The sequence below is a fragment of the Mus caroli genome, unplaced genomic scaffold, assembly GCF_978045245.1.
Source record: "Mus caroli unplaced genomic scaffold, Mus_caroli_1 scaffold_1, whole genome shotgun sequence".
Taxonomy (NCBI): domain Eukaryota; kingdom Metazoa; phylum Chordata; class Mammalia; order Rodentia; family Muridae; genus Mus; species Mus caroli.
In genome coordinates, this window is record NW_028227256.1 from 40957171 (window position 1) to 40981927 (window position 24757).

The following is a 24757-nucleotide window of genomic DNA, read 5'->3' on the forward strand; positions in this document are numbered from 1 at the left end:
TTTAATCTTTGAGCTGAAGTGTGCTTTTTCTATGAAAGGTCAAAGATTATAATCTTTTGAAATTTTCTAACATGTTAATCTTTCTGACTTATAAAAACACCAAAGAAATCAAATTTAAGAGTACAAAATCGATAATAGTCAAATAACATGAACACTGAAGTATTAAAATGAAGTTGACTTGTGCACAGAGATTTTGAGAACTTATTCAGAGTTGAAGTAACGTGAAAGACACATGAGTATTAACAGAACTCAAATCCAGGAATGATCTGTCATAGTTGAACTATTATTATTAGTGCTAGGTGGTACATACTTAAAAACATATGACTCAGGAAACCTTGAGTATTTGATGTAGTCTCTTTAGGCGACCATTCATGAGCAGATACCAATCACAGTCTGCTTAGAAGTTCATGCAGGGGAACTAACTACAGAGAGAGTTTGCTCCCTGTTTTATGTTTTATACTATCAATGTTTCACTGGAGTAAAAACAAGAAAGTGATGATGGAATTATGAAAGTACAAAGACTGTTCAAGTAGCTTGTTTGCTATTTTTGCCATAGACTGTATTTGTCCCTGATAGTCATACCTTAATATCTAGTCCATAAAAGAAGCCGTGAATGGAGGTGAACTTGTGGGAGGTTATTAAGTCATGAGATGGAGCCATCATGAATGATGGTGAATGATTTGGTGAACTCCCTATGTAAGGCTATATTGAAAATGCAGCAGCCCATGAACTAGAAACTGGGTGTTTCCCAGACACTGAATTTTTAAAAATAAATCACTACTGTACTTCTCATCTTCTAAAATTATGAGAAATTTATGCTGTTTATAATCCACTTAGCCCACAGTAGTTTCAAATAGCCCACACAGATTAAGAGGTTCCCCTCAATCACATGATGAAATGACACTTTTTTGCCCTTATTTGGGCTTGGTTGTAATACTTACTCTGATCAACCCAATATAAGCAGAATAAAAGTTTTAGAAGCCAGCACATGGTCCTCGTGTTCTTATTTCCTCTGGCATGGCACCTAGCCACAATACAGATAGTTCTGCTCCTTCAGCCTAGCATGAAGACTTAAGAGAATCTAGATTCAGACCTTCCAATCTACCCAGAATGGAGATGTAGTATTAATGAGAAATAAGCTTTGCATCACAGAAGCTTGAATTTACATGTTTCTACAGCACAGTCTATGCTATCCTGAATGACTAGGGATTCAAAGTAGTTCCAGTCTGAAGAGCCATGAATGTTTACCTAGAGATGAGGCTCAAAATACTGACCACTGTGTCCATCATGCAACACTTGGAAATCTGTGTTGTACAAAGAAAATAGCCTCCTACAAAAACTTTTCTGGTTTTCTGAAGACACACTACTGATGTCATTAAGCTCTTATATTGGTTGGTAGTTGTGGTGATTTGAATGTGCTTGGCCCATGGGAAGTGGCAATACTAGGAGGTGTGGCCTTGTTGGAGGACATGTGTCACTGTGTTGGTGGGCTTTGAGGTCTCCTAGTATTCAAGCTCTGCCCAGTGCAAGAGAGATTCTTTTCTCCTGGCTGCCTTCAGTTCAAAATGTAAAACTCTTAGCTCCTCCAGCACCATGTCTGCCAGCATGATGCCATGTTTGCCACTGTGATGATGATAGACTAATCCTCTGATCTGATTATAAAATATCTGTCAATCATAAGGTGAAGTAATGCTGCAATGCAATGAGCTTGCATTCTTACATGGGCAGGTATTGGAAGAAGGCACATTACATCTGACTCAGCACTTCCTGCTTTAAGCAATCCTCCTCAGGAGTTTTTGGGAATCTTGCCTGTTACTTAACCTCACATAGGGAGACAGATGCTTTCATCTAATGACTTGTTTTAGCATATCCCCCTCTTCCTTCTTCTCTAACATCTAAGCCTTGTTTTGTTTACTTAAATTTTATTGTTTTCTCACACTCAAAGTATTCTCTACTTATTTCCTTCCTATATCCAATGATCCAATTGTCCAGAAGTGCAAACTAAATATCTAAAAAATTCCTTCTATCTAGAAATTTCATTGCACCAAAGGAAGAAAAACCAAACCACATAAGCATGTGTAACATGAGCTATTTTATAGCTTGCTAATGAGCAGTAAAAGATTTTGAATTGAGTTAAAGTGGCTTCAGTCAAACTATGGTACAAAGTCATGGTTGTTTAACACAATTTTCAGATGCTTCTGGAACATTGTTTAAAGTTAACTTCCTGACAATGTCCCCATGGTAGAAGGACATATCTATTCTCCATTACACCCCTGTTTCATGACTAGGTCTACTTTTTTTTTTTAAATAGGGGTATCATATATCCTGAATGCTGCTCATTGTTACTGCAGATGTAGTAGCCTTTGAAGAATACAAAATGGACAAACTGAAATGCAGTAAAACTTACAATTTGAAGTCCAATATCCTATACTATATAAAACTTAAATCAAGGTTTCCATCTGTGCCCAGGAGCTGACCTGTTGCTACAGCCCTCCACACCCCAATCCTGTCCAAAAGAAGCTTGACTCCCAGAAATGCTGACACACCCAGCATCATAGGCTCACAAAGGGACAAGCTCTAGTTAGAGACAACAAGGCAACATAACACCAGAGATAACCAGATAGCTAGAGGCAAGTGCAAAAACATAAGCAACAGAAACCAATTCTATCTGATATCATCAGAACCCAGTTCACTCACCACAGCAAGCTCTGAATACACCAACACACCTGAAAAAGCAAGATTCTGATCTAAAATCAAATGTCATGATGATGAAAGAGAATTTTAAGATGGACATAAATAAATACAGGAAAAATACAGGAAAAGAAATGCAGGAGAACACAGGTAAACAGCTAGAAGCCCTTAAAGAAGATACACATAAATCGCTAAAAAAAAAAAAAAAAAAAAAAAAAAAATACAGGTAAAAAACCAAACAGGTGAAGGAATTGAAGAAAAACCATCCAGAATCTAATAATAGAAATAGAAATAGTAAAGAAATCACAAGAAGCAACACTGGAGATAGGAAACCTAGCAAAGAGAACAGGAATCATAGACACAAGCATCACCAACAGAATACAAGTGATAGAAGAGAGAATCTCAGGTGCAGAAGATACCATAGAAAGCATTGACACAACAGTTAAAGAAGATGCAAAGTGCAAAAAGCTCTTAACTGAAAACATCCAGGAAATCCAGGATACAATGAGAAGACCAAAACTAAGGAAAATGGGTATAGAATACAATGAAGATATTCAACTGTGATGGTTTGTATATTCTTGGACCAGGGAATGGCACCATTTGGCGGTGTGGCCTTGTTGGAATAGGTGTGACCTGGTTGGAGTAGGTGTGTCACTGTGGGTGTGGGCTTAATACTGTCACTCTAGGTGCCTAGAAGTCAGTCTTCCACTAGCAGCCTTTGGATGAAGATGTAGAACTCTCAGCTCTGCCTGCACCATGCCTGCCTGGATACTGCCATGCTCCCACCTTGATGACAATGGATTGAACCTCTGAACCTGTAAAACAGCTCCAATTAAATGTTGTTTTTTATTCGACTTGCCTTGGTCATGGTATCTGTTCACAGTAGCAAAACTCTAACTAAGACACCAACTTAAAAGGGCCAGTAACATCTTCAACAAAATTATAGAAGAAAACTTCCCTAACCTAAAGAAAGAGATGCCCATGAACATGCACAAAGCTTACAGAACTCCAAATAGACTGGACCAGAAGAGAAATTCCTCCTGTCACAAAATAGTCAAAACACCAAATGCATTAAACAAAGAAAGAATATTAAAAGCAGTAAGGGAAAGAGGTCAAGTAACATATAAAGGCATACCTATCAGACATACCAGACATCTCACCAGGGACTATGAAAGCCAGAAGATCCTGGGCAGATGTCATACAGACCCTAAGAGAACACAAATGCCAGCCTAGGCTACTATACCCAGCAAAAGTCTCAATTACCATAGATGGAGAAACCAAAGTATTCCATGAAAAAAAATTTACACAGTATCCTTTCTACAAAGGATAATGAATGGAAAACACCAACAGAAAGACAGAAACTACACTGAAGAAAAAGCAAGAAATTAATCTTCTTACAAGAAACCCAAAAGATGAGAGTCACACAAATATAATTCAACCTCTAACAACAAAAATAACAGGAAGCAACAATCATTGGTCCTTAATATCTCTTAACATCAGTGGACTCAATTCCCCAATAAAAAGACATAAACTAACAGACTAGATATGTAAACAGGACTCAACATACAGAAACACACTTCAGTGATAAAGACAGACACTACCTCAGAGTAAAAGGCTGGAAAAAAAAATCCCCAAGCAAATGGTCCGGCGAAACAAGATCGAGTAGCCATTCTAATATCAAATAAAATCGACTTTCAACCAAAACAGGTTGAGGAAGGACACTTCATACTCATCAGAGAAAAAAATCTACCAAGATCAATTCTCACTTCTGAACATCTATGACCCAATGCAAGGGCACCCACATTTGTAAAAGAAATGTTACTAAAGTTGAAAGTATACATGGCACCTCACACAATAATAGTGGGAGGCTTCACCACCCCACTCTCAGCAATGGACAGATCTTGGAAACAAAAACTAAACAGATACACAGTGAAACTAGCAGAAATTACAGTCTAAATGGATTTAACAGATATCTATAGAACATTTTATCCTAAAACAAAAGAATATACCTTCTTCTCAGCACCTCATGGTACCTTCTCCTAATTGACTATATAACCAGGCACAAAACAAGCCTCAACCTCAACTGATAGAAGAAGATTGAAATAAACCCATGCATACTAGCAGATCACCATGCAAAGCTGGTCTTCACTAACAACAAAAACAACAGAAATCCTACATATACATGGAAACTGAACAACTCTCCATTCAATGATAACATAGTCAGGGAAGAAATAAAGAAAGAAATTAAAGACTTTTTAGAATTTAACCAAAATAAAGGCACAAAATGATCCAACTCATGGAACACAATGGAAGCAGTGCTAAGAGGAAAACTCATAGCTCTTAGTGCCTTCACAAAGATACTGGAGATATCATTTACTAGCAGATTAACAGGACATCTGAAAGCTGTAGAAGACAAAGAAGCAAATACAACCAAGAGGAGTAGACACCTAGAAATAATCAAACTCAGGTCTGAAATCAACCAAGTAGAAACAAAGAGAACTATATAAAGTATCAACAAAACTAGGAGCTAGTTCTTTAAGAAAATCAACAAGATAGATAAGCCCTTATTAGCCAGACTAACCAGAGGGCAAAAAGACAGTCTCCAAATTAACAAAGTCAGAATGAAAAGGAAGATTAACAACAGAAACTGGAGACATTTAAAAAATCATCAGTTCCAACTAGAAAAGCTTACATTCAACAAAAGGGGAATATCTAGATGAAATGGATGATTTTCTAGATAGATACCAGGTACCAAAATTAAATCAGGTTCAGATGAGCCATCTAAACAGTCCCATACACCCTAAAGAAATAGAAGCAGTCATTAATAGTCTCCCCCCCCCAAAAAAAAAAAAAACAATCCCAGGACCAGATGAGTTTAGTGTAGAGTTCTATCAGACCTTCAAAGAAGACCTAATACCAATACTCTTCAAACTGATCTCTACTCAAACACTGATCTCTACTCAAAGGATAAATGGGCTGAGAACGAAATTAGGGAAATGACACCCTTCCTAATAGTCACAAACAATACAAAATACCTTGGTGTGACTCTAATAAAGCAAGTGAAAGATCTGTATGACAAGAGCTTCAAGACTCTGAAGAAAGAAATCAACGAATACCTCAGAAGATGGAAAGATCTCCCATGCTCATGGATCAGCAGGATTAACATAGTAAAAATGGCCATCTTTCCAAAACAATCTATAGATTCAATGCAATCCCCATCAACATTCCAACCCAATTCTTCACAGAGATAAAAAAAGTAATTCTTAAATTCATCTGGAATAACAAAAAACCTAGGATAGTGAAAACTCTTCTCAAGGATAAGAACTTCTGGGGGAATCACCCATCTCTGACCTCAAGGTGTACTAATGTAATAATGATAAATTATTACAAGAGTAATAATGATAAAAAGAGCATGGTATTGCTACAGAGACCGACAAGTAGATCAACTGAATAGAATTGAAGCCCCATAGTTAAGCCCACACATCCATGGTCACCTGATCTTTGACAAAGAAGCCAAAATCATCCAGTGGAAGAAAGACAGAATATTCAACAAATGGTTCTGGCTCAAGTAGGAGTTGACATGTAGAAGAATGCAAATTGATCCATTCTTATCTCCTTGTACAAAACTCAAGTGGAAATGGATCAAAGACCCCCACATAAAATCAGATACACTGAATCTAATAGAAGAGAAAGTAGGATAGAGCCTCAAACATATTGGCCCAGGGAAAAATTTCCTGATCAGAACACCAATGGTTCAGGCTCTAAGATCAATTATAGACAAATGGGATCTCAAAGAGTTGAAAAGCTTCTGTAAGGCAAAGGACACTTGTCAGTTGGAAAAAAAAGGCACCCTACAGATTGGGAAAATATCTTGACCAACCCTACATCCCATAGAGGGCTAATATCAAATACATAAAAAGAACTCAGTAAGTTAGACTCTAGAGAACCAAGTAACTACACTAAAAATGGGGTACAGAGCAAAACAAATATTTGTCAACTGAGAAATCTCAAATGACTGAGAGATAACTAAAGAAATGTTCAACATCCTTATTCACCAGGGAAATGCAAATCAAAACAACCATGAGATTCCACCTCAGACCAGTCAGAACAGCTAAGATAAAAAACTCAGGTGACATTAGATGCTTGCAAGGATGTGGTGGGATTGCATGCTGATTTCCACTCTGAAAATCAGTCCAGTGGTTCCTGAGAAAATTGGACACAATACCACTTAAGGACCCAGATATATCATTCCTGGGCATATACCCAAAAGATGCTCCAACATATAACAAGGACACATGCTAAAGTATGTTCATAGCAGCCTTATTTAATAATAGCCAGAAGCTGGAAATGACCCAGATGTCCTTCAACTGAGGAATGGATATAGAAAATGTGGTACAGTTACACAATGGAGTACTACTCAGTTATTAAAAACAATGACTTTGTGAAATTCTTAGGCAAATGGGTAGATCTAGAAAATATCATTCTGAGTGAGGTAACCCAGTCACAAAACAACAACAACACAAAACAAAACAAAAAACAACCACACACAGTATGTACTCACTGATAAGTGGATATTAGGAAAAAAGTTAGGAATACCCACCATACAACTCACAGCTCATATGAAGCTCAAGAAGACTAAAGTGTGGATGCTTCAGTCTTGCTTAGAAGATGGAACAAAATAATCATGGGAGGTAGAGGGAGGCAGAGAAGAGGGATGAAGAAAAAAGAGATCAGGTGTGGGAAGAGACAGAAGAGAATTCAGGAAATTGAATGGAGCAGTGTAGCAATAGGGAATGGGGAACTGGGAGCAGCCACTAGAAAGTCCCAGATGCCAGGAAAGCAAGAGGCTCCCAGGACCCAACGGGGATGACTTTAGCTAAAATACCCAAGAAAGAGGAGAGAGAACCTGTAGAGAACATATCTAGAGGTAGGCCTGCACCCACCTCATAAATATTAACCCAGAATTGATCCTGTCTAAAGGAAATGCAGGGACAAGAGTGGATCAGAGACTGAAGGAAAGGTCATCCAGAGACTGCCCCATCTATGGGTCCATCCCATCAGAAGACACCAAACCCAGACACTACTGCTGATGCAAAGAAGCACTTGCTGACAGGAGTCTGGTATGGCTGTCTCCTGAGAGGCTGTGCCAGAGCTTTACCAAGCAGATGAGGATGCTTGCAGACAACCATCAGACTGAGCAAGGAACCCTAATGGAAGAGTTAGGGGGAGGACTGAGGACCTGAAGGGGTTTGCAACCCCATTGGAAGAATAACAAAATCAACCAACAAGAGCTCCTCCTCCCACAAAGCTCCCAGGAACTAAAGCACCAACCAGAGTACACATGAAAGGACCCATGGCTCCAGCTGCATATGTAGCAGAGCATATATGCCTTATCTAGCATATATGGAGGGAAGACCCTTGGTCCTGTGGTGGCTCCATGCCCAAGTGTGGGGAATGCTAGGTCAGTAAGGTGTGAATGGGTTGGTGGATGGGTGGGGGAACTCACTTATATAAGCAGGGGGCTGGGGGGGATGAGATAGGGGGTTTGCTCCATAAAGGGTAGCAGCTGATGGCTCTGATTATTTAAGAGACATACACATGGGAATCTTATACTTGTAACGAGAATAGCCTGTTTTTTAAAAAGATTTATTTATTTTATGTATAGGAGTACACTCTAGCTGTGTTCAGACACACCAGAAGAGGGCATCAGATGCCAGTACAGATGGTTGTGAGCCACCATGTGGATGCTGGGACTTGAACTCAGGACCTTCAGAAGAGCAGTCAGTACTTTTATCCGCTGAGGCATCTCTCCAGCCCTAGAATAGTGTGTTATAAATGGAAATATGTCTAATTCTCATCAAACTTCTATGGAAAAGCTGCCTTTTCTTTCCTCCCCTCCCTCCCATCCAATTTTTTTTTCATTTTAATCTTAAGATTTACTCATTGTTTTCATCAACTTTGTAATTGTAAGTTAACTTAATCCAAAAGAAAAATTAACATTCTGATCCCAAGAAATTCTTTCAAGTTACAATTTAATATATTTTATGTTCTTATGTAGTAATAAGAGATATTTTATATCATATAAAAACAAGAGATGCATTTATAATGGAAGGTCACATCTTTAAAATGTAAATCATATCAGGATCAAAGTCTGAAAGTGGTTATATAATGAAAATACAGTTGCAAATGAAAACATGGACTTAGAGTGATTGCCTTTCAGTGTTTGGATGTCTTATAAATAAAGGATGTTAGGCATGAAAGAGTACCATTCAACTGGCTATATAGAAATGAGTGATATAAAGAGTGCTAGTATAAGTACGCCAGAAATAATATCCTTTAAATTTCCAAAGCTGTGATATAGCATCAGATGTCACCTTAAAACTGTAGAAAAAGAAACTTAATTAAAAAAAATTGTGGGAGACAACACAAAAAACTTGAAAATCATTTTTTAAAAATCCTTTTGCTTTGTTGTTATAATAGACAGTTCTATTCTAGGCACTGAGTAGGCATTCATACTCTGACTGGTGAGCACAACACAGCAGGGTAAAAAGTACTGCAACCCATGGCCATCAGAGCCATTTTCTCTTTGTTAAATAAAGTGGTGGGGCCATGGCTTGGGTGAAGCTGCGGGTCAATGCATTCTGCCACTTCATGTTCAATATGAACATCTCTGGAGAGTTTGCCATTCTTTTTCCTTTACAGTTGAAGTATTTTCCAATTCTTTCCTAAAGGAAATGAAACATAGTTGGGAATAAAGAAATCATTAACCTTTTCCCTCCAACCTGAAAGAACAAAAACTGAAGAGGATCGTCAGGAATTACTGTAGACACTAGAACAGAGTATGAGGAGTCAATGGAAATGCTATGGTTTGAAACAAATGGCATACACGGGATTCTATGAACCTGCCTCTTAAACTGGAGACCATAGAAATGCACAGGGCCCATGATTGAATAGGAAAAATTATTTTCATCCTCCAAATGTTCTTAATTATGAACACAGGCAACCTTTGTTATTAGTTAAACTGTGTAGTTTAGATATTTTCAAATGTCATTTACAATTGTTTTCCAATTTAAAAATAACATTAGTTATTAGACTTGACGATGGCTCTGTTATTTAATTTTAAAAAGAGCATATATGTAATTACTTACATATATGAAACTATTGCAATACAACAAAAATTAAGTTTTTATAAATCTTTCCACCGTCTACTTCCTGTATGATCCTATATATTTCATCTTATGCATTTAAAGACATCTCTGTGGTAAGGTCTCTTGAGTTTGTCAATGGGATAATTAAGATTACTCTGGGCGCCTTTTTGCTGCCGGGACTTTTGGAGTAGACACAGCAGTCTCTGCCACTAAAGAGAAGAATTACCATACTTATGGCTGTGGTTCGGTGCTCAGTATTTCAGAGGCCTCCAGGCAGACTACACACTAAAAAAGTGCAGAATCTCTCACTGGTACAGAGTAGATTTGTCACAAATAGGAAAATATTAATTCACCCCCACAATATTCTTAATTATGAATGTTGGCAACCTTTGTTACTGGATAATCTGTGTAGTTTAAATTTCAAATGTCATTTACGATTGCTGTCACTGTGCATCCTAATGGGAAAACCCCCGCAAACTATGGCTCGATAACTGTGTTACAAAGAGGAACTTCACTGGAGAAAAGGCAGGTATTTTTCTGAAATTCTGGATGCCAAGGGTAAGTAAGCCACGAAGAGAGGAGGGAGCTCATTTCTGTCACGTGGTTTGCTTCGGGGACTCTGGCGACAAAACAGCCGACAACCCACTTCCTGTTGACTAAACAGCACCTCACCCTGCCAGAAAGGCCGGGCCGCTAAATCTGAGACTTCCGCGCTCGACTTTACAGGCTTCCGGTCCGCAGCGGGTTAAGCCAACCTCGGCGGCGTTGCGAGGATCCCACACCTCAGGCAGGCAGCCTGTTCCTCTCGCTACTTCTCACGGAGAGTGACAGCTTGGAAGGCAAGTCCGGGTTTCTTCCCACCGCAGAGATCCTTCAAGAACCTCCCTCCAGTGCGTTGTCATCCGTAGCAGCGCACACTCCGTCCCAGCTCTGCAGCCTGGGTAACAGTCCCTCGTCGTGACTCGTAGCGGCGCCGTTAGCTTACGTTGAAGCGTATGATTGGCTAGATACCTCTGACCGCACGCGATTGGGTACTGGTGGCCATGCTCCGCCCCTTCTCCGCCTCCGTCCCGCGGTAGCCGGGTGTCCTCGCGCCGCTCGTCCGCGCGCTGCCTGGCAGTTTGCCTCTTCCTCGTCTGTCCTCCAGCTTGCGTCCATGGCCACCGCCGCGACCGAGGAGCCCTTTCCTTTCCACGGTCTTCTACCAAAGAAGGAGACCGGGGCCTCCTCCTTCCTGTGCCGCTACCCGGAGTATGACGGGCGCGGGGTGCTCATCGCCGTCCTGGATACAGGGGTCGATCCCGGGGCCCCGGGCATGCAGGTGAGGCGGCGCCCAAGGGCCCGTAACCCAGAGGGCCGAGCCTGGAACAAGGCGGGGACCGGACGGGCCGGGGCGGCCCGGACAGCTCTGGGCGACCTCCAGGCCCCGTTCCCTCTCCACACAAAAGCGGTGTGGTCAGCGTGGCTGTTCGGGATCGGGGGCCGCGGGGAAGCTTTGCTGGTCAGCCTGGGCGTTCCAGGCCCCACACCTCTTCAGGGTCCGCACCCGACCTCGGCATGGGAAAATTTTACAGTTTTATAGGTCTGGGGGGCGCGGGAGCGTGGGGGGGGGGCACCAACGATAGGGGTAACAGCCTTGAAGAAATCCTTAGTGATGTTTAAGAGATATTCGTTTTGGCAAGGCCAGCAAAGTGAGTTCCCAGAATTCGACCCAGTCCGCTTCCGGAATGGTTTCTTCTGATACTTTTGTTCTATTTTTAAGGTATTTGCTGGTATTTGTTCAGGGTCCTTGAAAAATCCTGGGTTAGTCCTTTTTTTTTTTTTTTTTTTTTTTTTTTTCTTTCTTTTCTTTCAAAAGGCCCGACTAGTTTGTTTCGGGCGAACTTTTCAGGCCTTATGAAAATGTGCATTTTAAACGCCTCTAAACGTAAGAGAACATACTTTGATTATGACTTCCTAAAAATGACTTCATTTTCCTTTATTCAAGTTAGAAGTCTTTAAGAGCAGGGACCTTACTAATGTTAAAAAAAATGCCTGAATAAAATGTATTCTGTGTTTAAACTAGCCTCTTACTAAAACCCCCTCATAAGTACTCTCTAACCTTTGTTGAAGATCTTATCTGACTAAAACTAGAGCTTATTTACCCTCTTTTCGGTCCTTGGTCAGTTTATCTATCAAATAGATAGATTAGCTTACATTGATACCATCTTATCCTTGTTCCTCACAAAAGAGGGATACTAATTCTTCTCTTCCTAGCCCTTGATTTGTTTCCTCCAATCTTTAGTTTTTTCATTGTGCTGCCTAATAATTGACATAAATGGATGGGAAGACAATTGACGTACATGTTAGAGGTTATTGGAAAGGATAGGAAAGAAGCCTGTGTGGACACTCTGGGACTCTCAGGGAATCCTGCTTCCAAGCGTTTGTTACTTCTTCCCCTTTCTGGTGCACACCTGTGCCCTGAAGCACACACAGTGTCAGAGTCTCTGATTAAGAAGTTCAAGTATGAGTGCCCTCCTGGTGACTACAGTTATTTTATTAATAGTAATTGCAAAGGTTTAAAACTTGGTAACAGCAATGACACGTTGTGAATTTATTACACAGTGGAAGTGCTTCCCAATACACAGGAGTGTGTGTTTACTTTTTGTAGGGTGTGGGAGAACAACTAGGGTAGGTGGCTCACTGATTCTTAGCGTTAGAGGTTCAGAAAATCCCGAAGATTTTGGCATAGTACTACTCAGTGGACATGTGTAGAATTTTTGGTTCTGGTTAGCAGAGTACTTTGTTTCTGTAAAGTAACAGTTTTTACCCCATAGGATTACTTGATAATTGAGACAGTCAACTACACACGATTTTACAGTGCTAAAGTGTTAAATACTTTTTTTTTTTTTTAAAAGTCCTGAATAAACACTAAATGCTAGCAGAAGGAGTTCATGTTGGGTCATTGTCTGAAGGGAAAATATGCTTGATATTTACACAAACATTAATATTTAGTCAATAAAACATTGAACCAAAAGAAAACATAAGATAAGATCATCCAGCATTTATTCTCAGATTCTAAACCTGATCTTTTGTTTAAATTCAGCAAGGAACTTACATGGGTGACTTTGATATTTTTTTTTTCTTACCTGAGGAAATTATTTTGTAGCTCTGTGTGTACATCATTAAGGTTAAAAAGCAAATAGAAATAAAAAGAGAAGGAGGCCTATCTGGCTATTTGAGTTGCCAAATGGGATCTATGTAAAGGACTAGAGGTTACAAATGAGAACTTGGAGGAACCAGCCTGTGTCTCCTCCTTTAACTTCCGTAGACCAAGTCCTTTTTTGTCACAGCTTTTTGGGTGTATTCAAAGTAGAGGGCAGAGTCAGGTGTGATAGCACACTCCTGTATACAGACTGCATGAGGAGATTAATAATTACCTAAATGTTTAATATTCTCTCAGCAAGCATTCAAGTACCTACTATGTGGCTTCAATTCCATTGAATAATGAAGTCCTGCAAACTGTGACTGTTAGACGTGGTGAAAATGACAGGAAAACTGACTGAGATCATGAGTGGGTTTCCTGACAAGATCAAATTTGGTTTAAGCCATATATATATATATATACACAGAAGCAGTGCTCACTGCCACTAATCTCACCACTGACCCATGCTTTGCTTTTCCAAACCTACTGTTTATCAAAAGCAAACCAAGGATCAACATCTTTGCTCAAAGCAAAGTCAGTTTGCTTTTTTAATAAAACTCTAAAATTTCAAATTTTATTATATTTCCTCTACTAACTCTAACCTTTGGTGTAGCCTCAGCAACACCCTTCACTCCTATACTTCTCTCTTGAATATTTGATTTCTCTCTTTCCCAGGTACCCAGATGTCTCAGGTTCTAATACGTGTGTTTGCATGTGGTGTTTAAATTGCCCAACAGTTTTCTATAGTCACTTGCAAGCTGCTGCTTCATTCTTTTAAGACATCACTGATTTAATTCAGCCCTTTGCCTGCTCTACTGTTAAGGTCTGTGGCTTCAGAGAAAATATTTCCACTATTACCAATTGTATTTCCTTCTTATCCCAAAGCTCTACTGCAAAATTTTCATGTGATTTTGCCTTTACATTCTTTTCTATCCCTCAATTTTGTGGTCTCTTTGAAAAACCTCCAGTGGAGTGGACAAGAAATTTAAAATTTGTGCATATGTATTTTGCTTGCTGTGTGTGTGTGTGTGTGTGAGAGAGAGAGTGTGTGAAGTGCAGGTCACTTCTTGTAAGTAAAACTTATGGAAATAGTACATGGTAAATAAACCATTAAATTCCGTCTGGCTTTTTTTTTCTCTTATTGTCTTTTCTCACATACTGATAATGAGGATTTATTTTACTAGTTTAATATGATTTTGATACTTACCTTTTTTCCTGATTTGTGGTATTGAGCCTTCTGGTTATCATAAGTCTTCTAGTATAAATACTTAAAAAACTAAAGAATTGTTGTTCATAAAAAGAATAGCTGAACCTGTCAGGCCCTTTGGAGCTTCATACCATCATGCTCTCAATTTTTTGTTTTTTGGGTTTTTTGTTTTTTTTTTTTTTGGTTTTTCGAGTCAGGGTTTCTCTGTGTAGCCCTGGCTGTCCTGGAACTGACTGTAGACCAGTCTGACCTTGAACTCAGAAATCCGCCTGCCTCTGCCTCCCGAGTGCTGGGATTAAAGTCCTGTGCCACCAATGGCCGGCTCTCGGTTTTTCAAGGTGACAGGACAAAGAGTTTGGTGTGGGATCCACCAGCTGTACCTTCTTTGCCCTATCAAGAAAATAAATTCTGTCCTCCTATATGAGTCACTTCTTCCTTGAGTATATGTTAAATACAAAGCTTTGCATATGCTATAGAGGAAATACTTTGTGTGGGAGAAAAGATTCATAGTGGTAAAAAGACTCAGTAGTAATGGCCATTAGCCATGATTTTAAAGACTTATGGACCTTTCTAGGTTGAAGAAAAGTCTAAAGAGTTTGTGGTTGTTAATTTTTGATAATTTTTGACATTGGTATTTTTCTTTTTTCTTTTCTTTTTTCAGACTTTGTGTTTCCATGCCTTATTCCAGCTAGTTTGTGTGTGTGCAGGTGTATGTACACGCAAATACAGTTTTTAACCAGTATGTGAATATATATATATATATATATATATATATATATATGTGTGTGTGTGTGTACAAAACGATGGGTTTTTCATGACAGTTTTATATATGTATATCCCAAAAGACATCAAGTAATAAATGGGAAAAAAGTTAGCTCTCAAAAGAACAGGGCTTTTGAGTTGGCTCATTGAATAACTATGGCTGCTGTCAATCCTGACAGTGAGTTGAATCTCCATGACCCACATGGTAGAAAGAGAGAACCAATTCCTACAAGTTGTCATCTGACTTATACTCAAACTCTGTGCCATTCTTGTTCTCACACCATACCCATACATACAAAATAAATGTGATTTTAAAAATATTTGACTTTTTAATAAATAATGAAAAACTATTTAGCATCCTTAGCCATCAGAGCAACAAATGCTGTATTGAGATTTCAGCTTAACCAACTCAGAATTTCTATCATCAAGAAAGCAATAGATGCCGATAAATTGGGACTGCAAAGAAGATATTTATATATTCTGGGTGGAAATATATATTAGAACAGCCACTGTGGAAATTAGTATTGAAGTTCCTTAAGTATATATTGTGTTTTCCTTAAGTATATATTGAATGCAACAACTTGCCTTCAAAAATAAGCCCAAAAGAGCTCATCAATTGCTCAATGAAAGTATGCTACTATGGTTGCTTGTAGCAATAATGTTGTGTCTCTCATGAAAGTTTATGGCTAATAAAGAAACATACCTTACCAAAATTAGAGCTAATGCTAAGTAATCAATGTTGGATCACTCAGTAGTAAAAAAAAAGCAAAGCACTGTTGTTGAATGTATGTTGGCAAGTTGAATTGCACGGAGATAGCACCTGTGCCCTTAGAACTAAACTCTAATAGAAGAAACTGATGAGAGTCCCCTAAGGTGTATTCATTACAAGTTGGATTATGTCCTATGAAGTGAAAAATAAATAGTATGAGAATCAAGTTTAGGATATATTAAATAATCATTGGAGAGTTTTTTTCTGAAAGGGTGATCAACTTTTAATTTGATATTTATGTGCTGAGGAATGATGGAAAATATTACAAGTTTTATTTTTTGGTAATCGAACCATTAGGTTTCTCTAAGAGTAGAAAATGTCATGCAGTAAAAATATTACAGTCTGTAGACTACAGTAGGGTCAAGTCAGCCTGAGGTGTTTCAAAGAAGTATCCAATGAACTTTGTGGTACAATGGCCTGCACAGTACAAAGTATGTATGTTGACTGTTTAAAGCCAAGTCCACAATGTTTATACAGTGCAGCTGGCCTTAAGTGCTGCCACAAACACGGTGGATTCATTACACACGTAGTTTTGAATTAAGTTTTAGTTGTTGTATATTAGTGACCTTTTACTATTGCCAGGGTTTTTTTTTTTTTTTTTTTTTTGTGACACCACATGAGATTGTTACAGGACCCTCACAAAGAGTGATTTTCAACTCAGTTTAAGAAGCTGATACATGCTTTACAAAAGGAAGAAATGCTATTGGTTTGTCAAGTTGGCACAATGGTGATAAAAAGTAGAAAAATAGATTTAAATTTTGTTAGAGGAAGTTGCATCTTAGCTGCGATGCAAGGTGTAAGCTAGATAACAGAGAAGCACTTCTGTTTCTGGCTTGAACAACTGTGTCTATGATGATACCTAATAGCATTTGAAGAAAAACACATTTGGGAGTGTGCTACCTTTGAACTTGGAACTTAGTAAATTTCAAGTACTAGTGTGACATTCAGGAATGAAATACTATTTTCTTTCTATTCTGAAGCTCACATTTTCCAGATATTTGCTCAGAATTCACCTCAGCAAGGCCTTCTTTAACCAACCAACTTAAAATAGAAAAGTCCGTACCACTCTTGTCTTCTTGTTTAATTTCTCTCAGTATATTACATCTTTATATATTTGTCTACTTCCTCACTCTGCAATATCTAAGGGATTTTTGTGTACTGTCAGCTGCTATATCCAACACCTCAAAGGTTGTAAATATTAAAGAAATAAATGAAACCACTTGAGTTGTATATTGTTTCCATGACTAATTTTTTTCATTAGTATTTATTATACTTAATACATTAGTATTTATTATAATTAAAGTTTTAATATAATTTTTTCAGAGGCAATTATATTTATATATATGTACATAGGGATTTGCATTGCTTTCTTTAAAGACAATAACTAATATTTTATTTGCCTCAATTTTTAGGTTACAACTGATGGAAAACCAAAAATCATTGATATCATTGATACAACAGGAAGTGGTGATGTAAATACTGCTACAGAAGTAGAACCAAAAGATGGTGAAATTATTGGTCTTTCTGGAAGAGTGCTTAAGGTTGGAACATTTCTCTTCTTACTGAATGTGTTTTTTGTTTGTTCTTTTCTCTCCCTCTTTTTGTAATGTTGCCTCAAAACATGTTTTGTTTTGTTTTGTTTTGTTTTGTTTTTTTAAACCTAAGCAGTATAGTAGTCTTTACCTGTTACTTGCAAGCGAATTATTTCCAAACCCCATGGTTTAAAATAAGGAGATGTTCCATTATTGTGTTCTAGGAGCCTAGGTGTGATCTTGATGGATGTATATATTGCGGATTTCTAATGAAGTTGTAAATTGCTGCCCAAGCCTGTGCTTTTATTTAAAGGCTTAGTTAGCTTAGGTGCATTGGGAAGTTAAGCTGTTGCATGGATGTTTTGTTTTGTTTTGTTTTGTTTTGTTTTGTTTTGTTTGAGACAGGGTCTCTCTATGTAGTCCTTGCCATCCTGAAATTCTAGGTAGACCAGGCTGGCCTCAGATTAGATCTGTCTCCTTTTTGCCTTCCAAGTGCTGGGATTAAAGCTGCAACACTACTATGTCTTGTTTCTTTGCCACATGGTCGTCTCCACATAGCTGTTTTGTAGTGTAGCTACGTTCTCTCAGGGCAAGAGGTGTGAGAAAGTAAGTAAGGTGAAAGTCTTGGTCTTTTTATAAGGTTAGCTTACAAGTGACAGTCCATCTCTTCCTTGTATTCTACTTATTGGAAATTGGTCAGTAAATAATCTGACACATGGAAGAGGTATCTCATAGCTGCATGCATGCATGCACATAGTAAGATGTGGATCATGAGGGCCATCTTAGAAGTTATTTGTTCAAGAAAGTACTTATAGTAGGGATTGTTTTCTTTAATTGAGCGCAACAAATGGTTTTAACTTTTAAATAGAAAAACAGAAAGTAACCACCTATACAGTTTTGCCTTCATCTTTTTCTCAGTGACCCTGACTATGAAGAAATATTTAGACCCTAATACTGATCAATTTAAATGATGGCTTTGTTTTAATTTTGTCCTTGGTATTCATGAGTTACTGGTTAATAGATTTAGAGGATGACAATAAAAAATAGATTTAGAAATGATTTTTTTTAATCTTTTAAAACAAGCAGACTTAGTTTGAAATGCATTAGTTTGTTTATTCTAAGACAGTAAATCACATTTCTAGTGAGCCTTGCAGATTTAATCTACATAATTATTCTTAGTTGCTAATTTTTTGATAGCGGTAAACACTTAAACTTTAAATAAACCATAGAAACTGTTGTCACTAGTGCTCAAAAGGTAGAAATTGTAGCCGCCTGCGGCCACGTGAACTGGGTTCCCCTGAAAGGCGGGCCGGGGCTGAAAGAGATCAGACAGCGAGAAAAGAACGGGGCCAAGACAAACCTTGCTGTTCAAAGCCTCTGAAGTTTACTGAGAGTCTGTGCTTATAAAGAGGGTAGGTAGGCCCATCCCCACCAGCCCCTTCTTGGTGCCTGAAGCCAGCCCATAGGCGATTTACAGGGTGTGTTTCGGAACGTCCCAAGGACCTTTCTGCAGGAAGCGAGTCTTGGAGAAGAGCAAATAAGAGCCATCAAGATCAGAAGGCTCTACCCTAGGTAATCTCCGTAGTGGCAGCAAGGTCAAAGTCTGGCTCAGCCTGCTTCAAGGCTGAGGGAGGCTACAAGAAATTATGTGTAATATATCATTCCTTACTAAATAAGATAAATCAATTAAGGCTGATAATTTTGCTTTTTACCCACATGCAGTCTGATATTCAGTGTGTTTCATTGCTGCATTTGCTCTGCACATTCTCCAGGAAGTTGGCATCTAAACCATCTTATGAGTCTACGTTGGGATGTGTCTGCTGATGATAGCTTGTGCAATGGAATGGTGGAAACTAACTGCATTTCATACTGACTTTTCTGCCAGCCTTTCCTTCTTCATCCATGTATAATGCACTTACAGATGTTTTTCAGTAGTCAGGAAGGAATAATTATTAGTCACTGGTACCATGGCTACTTGGATCTCCTAAGTTCTAAAGAGTAAACCTAAAGAGTTTACTGAAAGTAGCACAATAAGTTTCTTTGACTTAGCCATGTGCTATAATGAAGTAAATATCTGTCTCTCTTTCTCCTTCTTCCAAATACCCTTAAACAACCAACAGAACCTCATCTTGTAGTTTAAGACCAGGTACAAGGTAATGCTTTGAACACATTGGTAGCCATTGTCTATAGGTGATAATCCTCTGTACAGTCCTTCTTACTCTCTTCTTCCAGATCACGACCCTTTTAAACTTACGTGATAATCATTTCTTTTTCTTCATTGTACAGGTATATAAAATACATTATTTAATTTAACCAGCCTTTCATTAATGTCTTCATTTCTATGTCAGTTCTTCCTGTTGTTGATGTTTTCAAGATTTGAGAGTCTTAAGACTGGCCTTTATTATTGTTGTAACAATAGTTCAGTTTCCCTGTTGAGCAGTATGTTATGGTTTCTATACAGCATATTCTATTTGCTTTGCTATATTAAACTGTTTCTTACAGTTTGGAACTGTTAGCTAACAGGTATTTCAAAAGCATTAGGCACAGTTCCTGTACCTTTGTGCAGATGTTTCCAGGACATGGCAGAAATAGAATTGCTGAGTCATGGAGATACAGCTTTACTCGGTCATGGGTAACAGCTGTATCATTTAGCTGGCCTTGAACTCTTCTGATAGTCCTGCCTCCACCTACCAAATTTGGGGATAACGAATATATTCTACCATGCCTTGCCTACTATTAACTTCTAATACTTGGAATTTTCAGACCTTTTTTCAGTTTTTAAAAATAGGATGGTAATATCAGTGAATCATTTTGTAGGTTTAATTTGCATTTATATAATGAAATCAGTCATTTTTTTCCCACAGAGTTAGGCTTTTAGGTCACCTCATAGTGCTATTAAAGTTCATTTACCTTTTTCATTTTTCTGTTTTTTCGTTTTTTGTTTTTTAATACTGCTAAGTTGGCCGGGCGGTGGTGACCCACGCCTTTAATCCCAGCACTTGGGAGGTAGAGGCAGGCGAATTTCTGAGTTCGAGGCCAGCCTGGTCTACAGAGTAAGTTCCAGGACAGCCCAGGCTATACAGAGAAACCCTGTCTCAAAACACCAAAAAAAGGCGAAAGATTTATATGATCTGAAGAGAAACCAGAGTGAGCAGAAGATGGCCTAGTCGGCCATCATTGGAAAGAGAGGCCCTTGGTCTTGCAAACTTAATATGCCTCAGTACAGGGGAACACCAGGGCCAAGAAGTGGGAGTGGGTGGGGGAGGGTGTGTGGGACTTTTGGGATAGCATTTGAAATGTAAATGAAGAAAATACCTAATTAAAAAAAAAAGTCAGAAAAGCTCAAAAAAAAAAATACTGCTAAGTTGTTCATTGCTTTTTGACTGGTGAGTTTTTTCTTTTTTAAAATATATCCATTTCCTATTTTATACTTGAAATTTTCAATTTTTACATACCAATTTTACATATATATACATATTTAATGAATGAAAACTCTTTAAGTTAATTAAGTTTGTAACTGTATTCCTAGAAAATTGTGTTTTTTCTTACTTGTTCTAGAGAATTTGACTGGAAGTGGTTTTTATGCTTAGTTTGAAGTTGGTGTCCTATTTTTCCCGTAAGAGTAGCCCATGTGCCAACATCACATTAACATTCCATTAGTTCCCCAGTAATACTCTTGTCTTTATTTTTACATTGCAATCTTCAAAGTGTGTTAGCAGGTGTGTCCAACCTGAGGCACACAGGAGGCATTTCAGCCAAGAGAGAGCTATTGGTGTGACCCAAGAGAAAGATTTATGTAAGGTATCCAGTGAGGCCTGGGGGTAGGGTGGATTCTGGGTTGTGAACTTTGTATACAACAGTGTTGCGTTAGCAATAGCAAAAGGTTGGGCACACCTGTATGAAGTGAAAACTTAAGGACTCTTTGTAGTCAGTTGGATAGTGTTTTGCTGGGGCAAACATGTGAAGGCAAGTTTCCTTAAAGTGGGCACAGGCGTGAAAGACTAAGGCAGACTTGTGAAGGAACATTTCTATGAAGCAGACACAGGGGAGAGGATGTTCTATTAAAGCAAACACGTGAAGGATTCTTTGCTAACAACATGCATGTATTGGTCCATCTTACACTTCGTAGTTGAGCTCCATTTATCTGGAGTCCTTGGAATGGAGCTGATTGGATGCACATACTAAGGCAAGACAGGTGCTGAGAACATGTGATCTTTGGAGGATATAAATAGGACTTGATGGAATGATGGAAAGGTGCTTGGCTTGCTGGTACAGCTAGCTGTTCAGTGTGGGTCTTCTCTGGCATAGCCAAGAACTTCTTCTGGTGTTCTTCCTGGTCCCTCCTGATCACCAGAGCTGAGGCTAAGGCCTGGCTGTCTGTTAGGTCATGTTGCTAAGCTGACTGTACCCGAACTGGACTGCTGCTGTATCCGTGAAGTGTTTGTGAGTGGATTGAGCTGCCGCTGCTAACTTGTAAAGTGAACTGATGATTTCCAGACAACACAGATGGGAGTTGCTCCAAAGAACCTTTCTAAACAGGTCCACTTCCCCCCACTCCCTCCCATCCTTTCTTTCCCACTACCTCTGGTGGGTGGATACAAGGGAGGTTACAACATTTAAGAACTAACATTAAAAGTAAGGTTTGAAAAAAATTAAAGTTTAGTTCTTTTTGTCCTGTGGTTTTCCAGTAGTTTTTCTACTCCATTCTAACATTAGAAGCATTTTGAAAGGGAACACCATGCTGTTTTCACTTTAACACACTAAGTTAAACATTTTTTAAAATCATCTATATTTAGTCTCAAATATTGACAAATCTTTTAAAAAGCTAATGTAGGCATACAGAATAGTGGTACTAGATATAGTATAGCCAGAGCAGATAGAATCTGAGTATACAAGGATGTGTTGCTATTATAAAGCTGGAAAGACTGAAATAACATCATGGTCATGATGACACTTGATTCATTGAGAAAATCATCCGATTTATTAGGGACATCTCTTTAAGAGTTTCAGAAATGAACTGTAATTTGTAATTAAAGAGATTATGTACTCCAGACATAGGGATTTTGAGTTCCAGGCAAAGTGGATTTACATACAAAACAATATATTATCTTTAAAAGAAGAGACAGCGGTGGGGACCTGGGGAGATAGCTAAGTAGATAAAATATCTATTATATGAGTATGAAAACCTGAGTTCAGATCCCAGCACCTATGTAAAATTGAGGTGTGGTAACATATGCTTATAATGTCAGCGCTTGAAAGTAGAATTAGTAGTAGAATTAGTAGAATCCGTGGATCTCAGTGGTCAGCTAACCTTTGAGCTTCAGTTTAGGCAGAGACTGTCTCAAAAAACAAGATGAAGAGCAATAGAGGAATTCTCCATCAACCTTTAGCCTCCATGTGCTCCATATGTGCAACATGGGCATAACCCCCCCCCCCACACACACACACATTACAAACAGAAGAAAATCATTGTAATTATGATATGTAGTTTGAACTTTTGCTTCTTAAAGGTATCACACAGAGCTTCAAAATATGAACTAAATATATGAAATGGCATTTCATAATTGCCTAAGTTTAGATAGCATGACTTTAATTCTCTGAGATTTTTTTTGTATAATTTTTTAAAGTAGTCTACCTTTAAGGAAAACGTATAGTCATAAATTTTAAGATGTATATGATCCCATGGATCATGTACATTTTTTTGTTTTATTTATAGTTAAATATAAATCAACAACTGAATTATTGTCATTGTGTCATATATGCTAGGTAGTGTGATTAAACATGTCTAATGGCTTGAGAGTCTTAATTTGTTACATTTCAGGGCCTTTTGAATATTTTGAAGTTGTTCCTAGGCAGAGGTCACAAAGGTACATGTACAATGGCAATACTTTTTTGTTATGTCAGGAGCACTGCAAGACTATGAAGAACATGTTTTCTGAAGAAGATGGATGGGGTTCATTAGACAGCCGATTGATACATAAAGTTTTAGTTAAAACATAGGCATCTTAATAATTTTCATACATCTAATTGTGTGAAATTTTCACCCAAAAGTTTTCTACCTGGGAAATAATTCCTATGGAACATGGGAATAAGCTGAGGAGTGATACTATACAAGTGAGACAAGTGAGGATTCTTTTTTACTTTTTTTTGTTGTTGTTTTTAAAAACAGGGTCTCTGTCTGTATCTCTGGCTATTCTGGAACTATGTAAACCAGGATGGCCTCAAACTCACAGAGATCCACCTACCTCTGCTTTCAAGTGTGGAATTAAGGGTGTGAGCCGGCCAGGAGTGAGTTGTTAGTAGTTCAACTCTGTATTTATATTTAGTGCATACATAACAGGTTTTTATACTTAGGGTGAATAGGAATAAACTTTGGGATTCTAAAATAGTTGGTGCTCATTGCTCTTACTCATATAAGTCATAGAGTTATGACTCTTAGCTTCTCTGGTAGAAGATCAACATGAGTGGTAAGAGCTAGACAGCCAGGGAGATGTTCTCTGAGCAGCCTGCCTGTCTATTGCAAATCCCATATTTCATGATAAATTAAGCTTTAAATAACAGATGATCTTAACCCTGGAGAGGTAGAATGTATCAACCAACAGAGAACATGAGAACAGTCATGAACAAGATTTGAGCCAGTCTCAAAGGGAGTTAACTAAGAAACTCTGGATGTATCTTGGCATTTGAATTTTCATAATGCTCCATTGTGATTAAATGACCTTGAAGCTGCTGATAGATTAGTTGTTCCCACTGTGATAGATAGGGTGTTCTCAGTATATCAGAAACTAACATTCAAGGGTATTTTCCCATGCATGCACTAATGAAGGGCCTGCATCCTCAAAAGACCCTAGCTTCATTATTTCACTTATTTTCTGGTTTTGTGTTTCCAAGATTTGGGAAGAGAAGATGATCTCCTTACCCCATGAATATCCCACCCACCTCATAAATATTCATAGAAATGTCTAAGGCATATATGTTAGCACTACAGTGCTGCTAACTCACTTTTTAATGTTTTTTATTATTAATCATTTTATTCATTTACATTTTAAATGATATCCCCTTTCCCAGTTACCTCTCCACAATTCCCCCATCCCACCCCCACCTCCACCACCTTTGCCTCTATGAGGGAGCTCCTCCACCCACTCACCCACTCCTGCCTCACTGCTCTAGCATCCTCCTATGCTGGGACATCAAACATCCCGCAGAACCAACGGCCTCCCCTCCCACTGATGGCAGATAAGGCCATCCTGTGGTATATATGTGTCTGGAGCCATTGGTCCCTCCATGTATACTCTTTGGGGGTTTATTCCCTGGGAGCTCGGAGTGGTCTGATTAGTTGATATTGTTCTTTCTATGGGGTTGCAATCCCCCTCAGCTCCTTCAGTCCCTCCCCTAGCTCTTCCATTGGGGTCACCAGGCTTGTCTGATGGTTGCCTGTGAGTATTTGCATCTGTATTGGTCTGG

The 24757-nt window shown here is 38.5% G+C and overlaps 1 protein-coding gene across 3 annotated transcripts in view; it reads left to right on the top strand.

Moving 5' to 3' along the window:
* Positions 1-10768: 10768 nt before the first annotated feature.
* Positions 10769-24757, top strand: part of Tpp2 (tripeptidyl peptidase 2) — a 70950-nt gene continuing 56961 nt past the window's right edge. For all 3 annotated transcript variants that reach the window (XR_015046958.1, XM_021178932.3, XM_021179004.3), the window contains exons 1-2: positions 10769-11160; positions 17174-17302. Coding sequence is in view for 2 of the 3 variants with exons in the window: in XM_021178932.3 (XP_021034591.1) it covers positions 10996-11160; positions 17174-17302 (294 nt within the window). In the remaining variant the exon portion in view is untranslated. The remainder of the gene's footprint in view (positions 11161-17173; positions 17303-24757) is intronic.